Raw genomic sequence first — 13441 nt, 5'->3', positions numbered from 1 at the left:
CTCAAAAATTACCTTTTGAAAAACATCTTTATCGTCGATATATTTGAAGACAGTGATAAAGCTCGTGAGCTTGTCCTCTACTTCATTCTCTGTCATCCCCTTTGCTGATTTCTTCAGCAAGTTGTCACAGTACTTAGCGAGCTCAAATAGAAATTGACAGTAACTCTTACAAAGGGTCCTTCTCAAAGGAGGCACCATGGTAACAATGCAAAGTAAGATCATGGGTTTTGCCATCCTCAAGCTTATGTTTTGAAATTATGCACTAAAACTTAAAATACATGTCACTGGGTGAATTTTTTTAAAAAACTATAAACAAGTAAAATCTAATCAACACTGAATGATCCAATGGAGCACTGATATAAGTAATTAGGTTTTGATGCAACACCTAGGTGAGTTTTGAGCAGTAAAATCATTTATGACATTAAAAAATACTTACTAAAAATCTTACAACAACCTTATAAGCAAGTTTCCTTTAAAGGTTTTCATTTGTCATCAAATTCCCCCTTTAGAGTTGAGATAAAATTAAACCTCTATGAAATGCGATGCAAATTATTTTAAAGCAGTCATCCTTTCCAACCCAAACTTTGTAAGATGGAATACTTCTCCTTCAATTACTTTTTTAAGAAAAGGCTACAGAGATGACTGACTGCATCCCTTATACAAATGCCAAATTAATTACAATGTTGCTCAGTTTCTATTTTTAATAATTAGTTTCATTAATTTTTCCAAAAAATGCTACAAAAACAAATCTGACATTCATCTCAGCTTGCATCTCTAATGACAATTTTTCATAAGATTACATTTATGCAACCATCAAACTTACCAATTCAGGTGCTTTGCAAACAGACTTGGGTTCTCTGTAATTTACAACTGATGTAAGGGCCTAAATGGAAGACAGAACAGGAATTAGTCACCAGTAATAGGGTAAAAGACCTTTCAGAACTAACACCCCAAAAGATGTCCTTTTCATTATAGGGGACTGGAATGCAAAAGTAGGAAGTCAAGAAACACCTGGAGTAACAGGCAAATTTGTCCTTGGAATGCGGAATGAAGCAGGGCAAAAGGTAATGCAGTTTTGCCAAGAGAACACACTGGTCATAGCAAACACCCTCTTCCCACAACACAAGAGAAGACTCTACACATGGACATCACCAGATGGTTAACACCGAAATCAGACTGATTATATTCTTCGCAGCCAAAGATGGAGAAGCTCTAAAAAGTCAGCAAAAACAAGACCGGGAGCTGACTGTGGCTCAGATCATGAACTCCTTATTGCCAAATTCAGGCTAAAATTAAAGAAACTGGGGAAAACCAATAGACCATTCAGGTATGACCTAAATCAAATCCCTTGTGATTATGCAGTAGAAGTGAGAAATAGATTTACAGGACTAGATCTGATAGAGTGCCTGATAAAACGATGGATGGAGGTTCGTGACACTGTATAGGAGACAGGGATCAAGACCATCCCCAAGAAAAAGAAATGCCAAAAAGCAAAATGGCTATCTGAGGAGGGCTTACAAATAGCTGTGAAAAGAAGAGAAGTAAAAAGCAAAGGAGAAAAGGAAAGATATACCCATTTGAATGCAGAGTTTGAAAGAATAACAAGGAGATAAGAAAGACGTCCTCAGCAATCAATGCAAAGAAATAGAGGAAAACAATAGAATAGGAAAGCCTAGAGATCAAGAAAATCAGAGATACCAAGGCAACATTTCATGCAAAGATGGGCACAATAAAGGTCAGAAATGGTATGGACCTCACAGAAGCAGAAGATATTAAGAAGAGGTAGAAAGAATCCACAGAAAAACTGTACAAAAAAGATCTTTTCAACCAAGATAATCACGATGGTGTGATCACTCACTTAGAGCCAGATATCCTGGAATGTGAAGTCAAGTGGGCCTTAGAAAGCATCACTATGAACAAAGCTAGTGGAGGTGAGGGAATTCCAGTTGAACTATTTCAAATACTAAAAGATGATGCTGTGAAAGTGCGGCACTCAATATGCCAGCAAATTTGGAAAACTCAGCAGTGGCCACAGGACTGGAAAAGGTCAATTTTCATTCCAATCCCAAAGAAAGGCAATGCCAAAGAATGCTCAAACTACCACACAAATGCACTCATCTCACTCGCTAGTAAAGTAATGCTCAAAATTCTCCAAGCCAGGCTTCAGCTATATGTGAACTATGAACTTCCAGATGTTCAAGCTGGTTTTAGAAAAGGCAGAGGAACCAGAGATCAAATTGCCAACATCCACTGGATCAACAAAAAAGCAAGAGAGCTCCAGAAAAACATCTGTTTCTGCTTTATGACTATGCCAAAGCCTTTGACTGTGTAGATCACAATAAACTGGAAATTCTGAAAGAGATGGGAATACCAGACCACCTGACCTGCCTCTTGAGAAACCTGTATGCAGGTCAGGAAGCAACAGTTAGAACTGGACATAGAACAACAGACTGGTTCCAAATAGGAACAGGAGTATGTCAAGGCTGTCACCCTACTTATTTAACTTACATGCAGAGGGCATCATGAGAAACACTGGGCTGGATGAAGCACAAGCTGGAATCAAGATTGCCGGGAGAAATATCAATAACCTCAGATATGCAAATGACACCACCCTTATGGCAGAAAGTGAAGAGGAACTAAAAAGACTCTTGATGAAAATGAAAGAGGAGAGTGAAAAAGTTGGCTTAAAGCTCAACATCCAGAAAACGAAGATCATGGCATCCGGTCCCATCACTTCATGCGAAACAGATGGGGAAACACTGGAAACAGTGTCAGACTTTATATTTTTGGGCTCCAAAATCACTGCAGATGGTGACTGCAGCCATGAAATGAAAAGACGCTTACTCCTTGGAAGGAAAGTTATGACCAACCTAGATAGCATATTCAAAAGCAGAGACATTACTTTGCCGACTAAGGTCCGTCTAGTCAAGGCTGTGGTTTTTCCAGTGGTCATGTATGGATGTGAGAGTTGGACTGTGAAGAAAGCTGAGCGCCGAAGAATTGATGCTTTTGAGCTGTGCTGTTGGAGAAGACTCTTGAGAGTCCCTTGGACTGCAAGGAGATCCAATCAGTCCATCCTAAAGGAGATCAGTCCTGGGTGTTCACTGGAAGGACTGATGTTGAAGCTGAAAGTTCAATACTTTGGTCACCTGATCCAAAGAGCTAACTCATTGGAAAGGACCCTGATGCTGTGAAAGACTGAGGACAGGAGGAGAAGGTGATGACAGAGGATGAGATGGTTGGATGGCATCACTGACTCAACGGACATGAATTTGAGTGAACTCTGGGAGTTGGTGATGGAAAGGGAGGCCTGGCGTGCTGTGGTTCATGGGGTCGCAAAAAGTCGGACACAACTGAGTGACTGAACTGAACTGAACAGGGTAAAAATACAGCCAGCTTAATATATGCTATAATCGGTACATCCAAAAATTACTACCTGACGCAAAACATGGCATTTTGGTGGTAGTTTGTTAATATTCTTTTCATATATAATACAGAGTAAACTCCTATCCTTGTATCCCTCGTGACAATTATATAATGATTATATATATCCTGTTCCTACTAAAAGATGCTCTTTATAACTTATTTCTAATATCTGAACACAGACAAAATAAAACTATATTTAAAAAAAATCTTACAACAAACATGTAAGCAAATTTAAATTCAAGTTTGTAAAATATATTTTTTCTTTCAAGTAATATTCAATATAGCTTAAGTATTATATTCAAAGGAAAAAAGAGCACTAAATAATACTAAAATTTTACATGTAATTTTCAGAATGTACTAGTATATTAACAAGTCTCCTTTTACAGCAAAATCATGGGAAATTCAATTCCCATATAATCTATGCATTCAATTTAATAATTCAGTTATTTACTCAAAAATTATAAGTTACATACTTCTGACTTTCACTATGAAGTTGGTTAAGGTGAAGAAAGCTGAGTGCCGAAGAATTGATGCTTTTGAACTGTGGTGTTGGAGAAGAGTCTTGAGAGTCCCTTGGACTGCAAGGAGATCCAATCAGTCCATTCTAAAGGAGATCACCCTGGGTGTTCTTTGGAAGGAATGATGCTAAAGCTGAAACTCCAGTACTTTGGCCACCTCATGCGAAGAGTTGACTCATTGGAAAAGACTCTGATGCTGGGAGGGATTGGGGGCAGGAGGAAAAGGGGACGACAGAGGATGAGATGGCTGGATGGCATCACCGACTCAATGGATGAGAGTTTGAGTGAACTCCGGGAGTTGGTGATAGACAAGGAGGCCTGGCGTGCTGCGATTCATGGGGTCGCAAAGAGTCGGACACGACTGAGCGACTGAACTGAAGGTTAATCTTCATGTACAGATTAGAAATCTCATAATTAGTAGCCCTATTTCTGAAACTATTTAAAGAATAATGATTAAATTAGGAGAATTATATATAGATAAAGATACATGTATTGAAAATTTACCTTATCCAACGCACTCATAAAGTGCTGATCACCATTCAAAACAGTGTTGATAAGCTGAACAAATTTACCATGTACTTCTAAAACTGACTCCACAAATAGTGTTGGCATCTAAAATTAAGAAATACAAAACCATATTTTAAGAAGTTCAGGGATAAAACCATTAGGCTTAGTAAAGACTGCTTAAAAGTAAAATTTTCCCCCAGCAAACAATGTTACAAACAATACACATCCTCAAAAAATGTTTTTAGCTAAGACAGTCAAAATCTAAAACTTCAGTGTTGAAATCGGCTGTCACTCAACACCAGAAATGGAGGACTGTGGTTGGAAAACACAGTTCTCTCTAGTGCTAGAATTCTGTACCATAAGGGTAACAAGATACAATCTCAGAACTACCAGGCCTATCAATTTCATAGGGGATTATGTAAACAAAAACAGTCTTCAAAGTCACTAAAGGCTGAGAGAGGGGAGAGGTTAAAAAGATATTATCTGTGAAAACTGAGACTCTTCCAGAGTTGGGCAGTAGAGTTCCCCACATCTCACAGGGAAGAAATAGCTAGTAGTGCAAAAGTGAGTTTTCACTATTAATGAATATAACTGTGAAGTTAGACCTAAGACCTCTAAGTTAGCTAAAATTTTCTGAGTTTCCTATGAACACATTCTCTTGTACTTGCATCTCCCAGGCCGTGACACTAAACTCTATGCCTCTACGACCAATGTCATTCCACACTCTGAATCTGTAAAACTAACATAAAGTAAGAAAACTAATAAATAATACAGGCTATTAGATCTAAACAATATAAACCAACAGTTTAACAAAAATAGAAAAGTTTATGCATTACTGTGACAGGACATGACATCTAAGAATTATCTGCCAAAGACCAATCTACGGCTAAGGAAAACAGCACTTCATAAATGCTCCTGTCAGTAAGGTCTATAGGGCTTCCCTGATAGCTCAGTTGGTGAAGAATCCCTCTGCAGTGCAGGAGACCCAGGTTCGATTCCTGGGTCAGGAAGATCTGCTGGAGAAGGGATAAGCTACCCATTCCAGTATTCTTGAATTTCCCTTGTGGCTCAGCTGGTAAAAATTCTACCTGCAATGCTGGAGACCTGGGTTTGAGCCTTGGGTTGGGCAGATCTCCTGGAGAAGGGAAAGGCTACCTCCTTCAGTATTCTGGCCTGGAGAATTCCATGGACTGTATAGTCCATGGGGTTGCAAAGAGTCAGACACAACTGAATAACATCTCTTTTCTTTAAATAAGGTCTATACACAGATCACTCCTCACAGGGGAGCAAACAGTTCTACTTAGGGAAGACAAGCGACATATGATGTCATGTCTACCTTAGTTGTCATCCATTACTAGTAAAACCAAGGAAGGTGGTCCAACAAAATTTGACAACAGGAGCATACTTTGATAGGAAAGACACTTTGTTGTAAACTGTCATTTAAATGGCAGGGAACTCTTAAGAAAGACAGGAATTTGGGTCACTGTTGACTATTTTGGGTAATAAGCATATATTTAGGGAAGATAGTTTTAATCCAAATTTGCTTCCTGGGCTATCATACCCAGGACATGTAAAAGGAAACCAAATTGTAAGTTGTCTATATGATCAGTGATTAATACCAATACTACTACAATTAACTTAACATAGATGCTAGTTATATAGAAACACAACTGTTTTGAAGTTGCAAACATACTTTTCTGGGAGAAATTAACTAAGAATTGGTAAATGAACACAGTAGTGTAAGAAGTCTTACTCAACTGATTTCCTAATCACTGATAATTCTAAAACATGTCCAACAAATTCTAGGTTTGAACATTTTAATAAAGATGTCTCATTTATTGGCATGGTAGGACTTTTCTTTCATGCTTTTAAACAGTAAAGTCAAAAGAAAAACTCCATGATAGTCTGATTAAGAGAAAAATCTTCCCATTCCTTATGTCACTCACATTTTCCTGAGTAAGATTACTGGTTGCTCTAAGGCCCTCATCATGGATATGATTTTGCAGCTCCTGAATCATATGAGGTAAACCAGTGGACACAGCACGGAGTAAGACATACATATTTGCCATGTCTGAGGGGAGAAAGAAATTTATTATGAAATTTACAAACAGTTTAAAAAATATTTTTAATACAATAGGTAATACATGATTCAAAATGCAGAATTACAGAAGCATATGCAGACAAGTGCCCGCCCCCCCTCCCCCGACACCTTTCTCCTAATCCCCCTGGTACTCCTCCCCTGGGAAAGCAACGCTGTGGCTGTTTCTATCTTCTCAGAGCTGTTTCCTACCCATTCAAGCACTATTCTTCCCTCTGCCCACCTGTTTCAATAAACAGTGTAGCGTACTTCATATACTATCTGCGACTGTAGAACACAACATTTTAACTTGAAGATCTTTTCCTATGAGTACATAAAGCCTTTCCCCATATTTTACAACTGCTTAACACTCCATCTGATAGCTATATGACAATTATTTAACAACTCATGGGAATTTGGCTGTTTCCAATCTTTTGATATTTACAGTTACAATTAATAATCCTGCATATGTGCAAGAGTATCCATAGTATAAATTCCCAGAAGTGGGACTGCTGTGCAAAAGCTGTCTTACAGAAGGACCTTGTAGACACAGCCCCCAAGCAGCCGGGAGCTCCGTCAACAAATGCTTTGATCTTCACACAGAGAGGTGCAAAATGACATCTCAGGGTAGTGGTTTTTATTTCAAACTTTTTATTGAAGTATAACACACATATGGAAGAGTATACAATCCCTAAGTGTATAGCTCAATGAATTACCACAAGTGAGCCCCCTCCCCAGCCAGGTTCTCACCACCCACAGTGAGAAATGGACACAACCTCCTCCTGGAAGCCCCCCTGCCTTCACTCCTCCTCCTGCTCTTCCACAACGGTAATCACGGTCATGACAACACTATTCAACTACACCACAGATTCAATTTGCCTGTTTGAAACTATCTAGAAGAACAAGACCATCCAATTCTTTCATGTTTGGTTTTTTCGGTTCAATATAAAAGGTTCGTCTGAGTTGTACGCAGCTCTCAGGTGTTCCTTTCCACTCTTCTTTAACATTCCATCGTATCTCTGTGTGGCACTTTATTCATTCTACGGTTTCAGGACATCTGCACTGCTTCCAGACTGGGGCTATTACAAACAACACTGTTGTGAGCATGCTTGCACATATTCTTCTGGGCATGTATGCATGCATTTTGGGTGGGGGCGTTAACACCTAGGAGAGCAATGGCTGGATCTTAAGAGATATGTTTATTCAGTGTTAGTGGCTACTCACTGTCAAGAGTTTCAAGGTGGCTACATCAATTTATACTCTATGTCCAATGTATAACAAGTTCCTATTACTCTATACACTTCCAAACACTTTTTATTTTCAGTCTTTTTCATTTTATATCAAAATATTATTAATTACTGATACCTTAGTGTGATTTTAATTTGTATTTCTGTTTTAGCGAGATTGAGAGACTTTTTATATGTTTATTGGCCAACTGGATATATATATATATGTATATTCTGCAGTGCCTGTTCAAATGTCCTAATTATTTTATATTTTGGACATAAACCTTTTTCAACAATTACAAATATATAACCCTATGACTGGCTTTTTTTCAAGTATAACTGACATATATTACTTTTAAAGATTATAACAAAATGATTTTCAATATTGTTATATACTGCAAAATGATCATTACAATCAGTCGAGTTAACATCTTTCACCATTACGTATTTATAACTTTTTTCCTGTGATGAGAACTTTAAAAATCTATTCTCTTAGCAACTTTCAAATATGTAACACAGTATTATTAACTAGTCACCATGCTACATATTATTACATCCCTGACTTCAGCAACCACCGTATCTGTTCCCTGTATTAATGAGCTCACTTGTTTTGCTTTTTAGATTCCATATATAAGTGAGATCTTGCAGTATTTGTCTTTGTCTGACATTTCACTTAGCACAATGCCCTGGAGATCCTTCCATGTTGTTACAAAATAGCAATACTTCATTTTGTTTACATGGCTGAATGATATTTCTCTATGTGTTTGTGTGTTTATTTTCATCCACTCACCTATTGACAGACACTTGTTTTCTTATTTTGGCTCTTGTAAATAATGCTGCAGTGAACACTGGGATGCCTATATCTTTTTAAGCTTTTTTTCTTTTTGGATAAATATCCAGAGGTAGAATTACTAGATCACATGAAAGTTTCACTTTTTAATTTCTGAGAAACCTCCATACTGTTCTTCATAGAGGCTCCACCAATTTTCATTCTCACCAACAGTACACGAGAGCTCCCTTTTCCTTATATCCTTGTCAACATCTGTTATTTCTAGTCTTTTGGATAATGGCCACGCTAACAGGTGCCAGGTGATACCTCACTGTGGTTTGGATTTGTATTTCCTTGATGATTAATGATGGTGAGCACCTTTTCATGTACCTGTTGGCCATTTGGAGGTCTTCTTTAGAAAAATGCCTATTCAGGTCTTCTGCTCATTTTTCAATTTTTTTTTGCTATTGAGTTGTATGAGCCCTTTATCAGATATGTGATTTTTTCCCATTCAGTAGGTCGCTTTTTCATTTTGTGAATGGTTACCTTTGCTGGGCAGAAGCTTTTTAGTTTGATGCAGAACCACATGTTTACTTTCGCTTCCCTTGTGGCTCAGCTGGTCAAGAATCTGCCTGCAATGCGATCTGGGTTCGATCCCTGGGCTGGGAAGATCCCCTGGAGAAGGGAAATGCTACCCACTCCAGTATTCTGGCCTGGAGAATCCATGCATAGTCCATGGGGTCGCAAAGAGTAGAACACAACTGAGCGTCTTTCACTTTCACTTTAGTGTCAGTTTCAAAATATCGTCACTAAGACAAGTATCAAGAAGCTTATCACCTTTGCTTTCTTCTAGTTTCATGGCTTCAGGTCTTAAGTTAAAGTGTTTAATTCATTTTGAGTTAATTTTTGTGTATGGTATTAAGCCGGTTATCCAGTTTCTTCAAAAACACTTATTATAGAGACTATCCTTTCCATGCTGTGTATTCTTGGCTCCTTTGTCCTATGACTGTTCTTGTGATGCTCTTTTGATGATCCAATGGCCTTATGGTTTTGTATTGATTTTAAGCTTTTAATGATAAAGTAATAAACTTGATCATCTCCTGTGGTTAGTGCTTTCTGTGTCTCATTTAAATTATCTTTCTCTACCCTCAAGTCCTGAAGTTATTCTATGTTATCTTCTGGAAGAGTTACTGCTTTATACTGAGATCAAAAGCCCAAGGTGAATTGACTGACTCTGTATAGTGTTTGAAGTAGTGATCAAATTTCACTTTTTCCCCAACTGGTTATCCAATGGACCTGGCACTGTGTGTTCAAAATACTATCTTTCACCCACTGCTCTGCAGGCCGCCTTGGTCTTAAATGAAATATCTTCGTATGCATGAGTTATTTCCTGGCTTTTTTATTTTATCCCACTGGTCACTCTGACTACCCTTGTGCCACTTCCTTTTCTTAATTACTGTAATTTTTAGAAGTCATGCTATCCTGCAAAGGTTTCTCACTGTGCTCTTCAAAACTGTCTTGACCGTTTAGGCTAACAGTGTAACTTTCAGAGTTTAAAAAAATAATCTTGGGTTTTGCAAAGCCTGCCCTGGATCTATCCATGCTCCTTTCACTGATGTTCAGTTTTTTGTGTGAGTCTGGCACGTATCTTGTCACATTTATTCCTTATTACTGAAAAATTCTCATTGTTTTTTTTCTAAAAAAATTCCATTTTTTCACTGCTTATTGTTAACGTCTCGTATCTTCACTTTGTATTTCTATTTTGACTGAGGCTGAGCATCTTCAGATATTTAAAATCTACTTTCATTTCCCTTTCTTGTTCTTTGTTTTTCCTCCTCCTAGAAACTCTTAATGTATTAAAGAAATTAGTCCCTGTGATTTTTTAAAATGTGCAAACACACTTTCCCAGTTTTTCTTTTGACTTTAGAAAATAGTTTGAAAATATACTTTTCCAAACAGTCCTTTAAAATAGATAATTAATAATCTGTAAAAAGGCATATTGAAAAACGTATCAACATATTGCTTAAATATGTTTGAAGCCTAAGGAGGCTGGAAGATGATATAAAAAGTGGGTTTATAATTTCACTCCTATTCCTATTGATGTTTGGTATCACTTACCATTTTTTTTTTCTTGTCGGATGATATTATGACATTCTGCGTGTAAGAACTGTAAGTGGTCTGCTACCATTCGTTGTTGACATTCGTGAATCACTTTAGTATATGAACTTGGATGTAAGTATTTTCGACACCGAATTTCTTCATCTTTTAATCTACCTAGAACCTTTAGAAATATATTCTTACAGTCATGAACTACTATGAGAAAACACCTGAAATATCAGTAAGTAACTTACATGGCAAATTAACAAATAGAATTATTTACATAATTCTATTCACAATTCAAAGTTCCATTCCATAAATCATTTCAAAATCCTATTTAAGCTACACTTCAGCACTGCCTTATGAAAAAGAACAAAAGTTAACTGGTCTGCATTTTTTCCCTTATTTTTTGACTCCAATTGTCCTATATATACAATTCAATGATTTCTGGTATATTATTAGTGTTTTTAAATTGTGATCAAATATGTGTAACATAAAATTTGTCATTTTAACCATCTTTAAGTATACAATCTAGTACCATTAATTGCATTTACAATGTTGCCCAACTGTCTATTCCCAAAACTTTTTCACTACACCCAACAGAAGCTCAGAAACCATTAAGATATAACTCCCTGTTCTCTTCTCCCCAAAACCTTTAATCTACCTTCTGCCTCTCTTTGTCTATTCTAGACATTTTGTATAAGATAAACCAGAAGATATTTGTTCTTTTGTGTCTGGCTTCTCTAATTCAGCATAATGTCTTCAAAGTTAATCCATGCTGCAGCATGTGTCAGAACTTTATTGTTTTTTAAGTGTGAATAATAGTTCATTTTATGTACATACATTTTGCCTGTCTTTTCAACTCTTGAAAGGCATTTGGGTTGTTTTCAGTGTTTGCCAACAGCCTGTTTTTGAGAGTCAGATATAATGATGAGAATTTATATATCACTGATACTCTGTGCATACCTTTCAAGACTGGATCTAGAACCTTTAGTAAGAGTCTAAGATGTAAAAAGGGCTAAAAACTAAGACCCACTGACTTTGCATAACCTGCACTTAATGGAGGAAAATGTCCTAGATAACTTACTCAAGGTCCCAGAGCTAATCACTGACAAAGCAAAAGAGAATTAAGCAACTCCTGGACCTGGATTTGTGGAACAGACACCAGTGTATTTTATCAGTAAGTACTGATATTTCCTGATCCATGTCCTATGGAGGCTTCACTACAGCTTTTCCACTTCAGACATTTACTAAAGCTGAACAAACTAACAAAAATCACCTGATAATAAAATGCCTGAGATTCAATATAGTGGCAGAAGAAAACTAGTTAAAATGTCTAACATATCTGATGACTGAATTTATAATCTGATTATTCTTTGACTAAGAAAATATACATGGCCGTTTTAAATATGGTTATTGATGTGCTGGTTTAATGACTAAAATTTCTCATGCAAGTTTTTCTCAGTCTCCACAAATTTAACAGACCAAAAGACTAAGTATCTAGAATTATTATAATTTTACTATTTTTTTCCTTCTATTTTACAGAAAGAAAGAAAAACACTCCCAATACCTAGCTATTGTACTTAGCATATTCTCTTAACTACTAAACATAAAATATAGCTTATTATTTTGTCAAGAATATGAAATATATTAATTTTAGATTAATCAGAATTATCAGAGAGCACTGACCACAATGAAAACTGGAACAGCACTTTTTCTCATGGAAAATGTCAAGCAAGAACAATGACTGATCAAGAAAAAGGGAACCTTTTCCACCAAAAAAAAATATTAACTAAGATAACTAATATTAAATAAGCCACACCTGATATATAATAGATGACAATAGTTAACATAATGCTTTCCTACCTTTTCCATATACTGTGAGCAGTTTGATTCTTGTAATAAATTTGAAGCTTCTTGTTTGTAATACTCTCCTGTTTCAGTCAGAAAGGGAGACTCAAAGATTTCCTGATAAAACTAAATAAATCAATTAAATCATATTTTAAAAATCAGAACAAGCAACCTTAGAAATTAAAAGTCTAATAATTTATGTTTTAAAGGAAGCTTTGTTACCTTTAAAGGGAATTTTTTCTTATACTGTTCAACATGAACAAAGGAGTTAATAACCCCGTGGATTACTTTCTGGTTTGGGTCTTCTCCACCACGATCACTAAAACAAGGTAAAACAAAAAACATTCTTGAGAATACAAGTATCCATGGAAATATACCAAAGTATGCCAAAATATGGCTGCTTATTCTGTTGGTCTAATCACTTTATTTATGAAGTATTTTAAAGGTCAATGCACCCATGATACTTAAAATGCAATTTTTAATATTGCAGCTGAATTAATATTTATGACAGTTAATGTACCCATCAGATGTCAGTTCAATAAACAACAGAAAAGCTTAATTGTAAAATTAAAAGATACTATTTTGATACTAAGATAATTCTTCAATTTTAATAGAGTAGCTATAAACCCATCAATTCAAGATTTGCAATACCAGTGGTTAAGAATATTTGAATTTCACTCACCACAAACTCTGTTACTAGAGGATTTGGTCTGAGAATCCAGTTTTTAAACCATCACAAGTATGCCTACAGTATTCTGATGGGACTCATTCCTCAAAAGTACACTCTATACAGTATTTTGCTCATTGAAATGACTAATAGCTATTGTTCTCTAAGACATCTGCTAGAGCCACTGAGTTGCTTTCATCTAAGCACAAAGGTAATTCTCTACTTAGAATTTTCTGAGACATGCTTTAATATTTCTATATTCTTTTACAGCTACAAAGGGATCTAAAATCATCTCAATTATTG

The 13441-nt window shown here is 36.4% G+C and overlaps 1 protein-coding gene across 5 annotated transcripts in view; it reads right to left on the bottom strand.

The window, feature by feature from the left end:
* Positions 1–13441, bottom strand: part of CUL2 (cullin 2) — a 73554-nt gene that overhangs the window by 20960 nt on the left and 39153 nt on the right. For all 5 annotated transcript variants that reach the window (XM_018057047.1, XM_018057044.1, XM_018057046.1 and 2 more), the window contains 7 exons: positions 12694–12790; positions 12487–12597; positions 10642–10804; positions 6398–6522; positions 4449–4556; positions 824–883; positions 13–141 (listed from right to left, as the gene is read on the bottom strand). In XM_018057047.1, the coding sequence (XP_017912536.1) occupies positions 13–141; positions 824–883; positions 4449–4556; positions 6398–6522; positions 10642–10804; positions 12487–12597; positions 12694–12790 (793 nt within the window). The remainder of the gene's footprint in view (positions 1–12; positions 142–823; positions 884–4448; positions 4557–6397; positions 6523–10641; positions 10805–12486; positions 12598–12693; positions 12791–13441) is intronic.

This window comes from Capra hircus, chromosome 13 (genome assembly GCF_001704415.2).
Source record: "Capra hircus breed San Clemente chromosome 13, ASM170441v1, whole genome shotgun sequence".
In the NCBI taxonomy this organism is placed as follows: domain Eukaryota; kingdom Metazoa; phylum Chordata; class Mammalia; order Artiodactyla; family Bovidae; genus Capra; species Capra hircus.
Note: the sequence above shows the minus strand (reverse complement) of the source record. Positions and strands in the feature narration are given on the sequence as shown.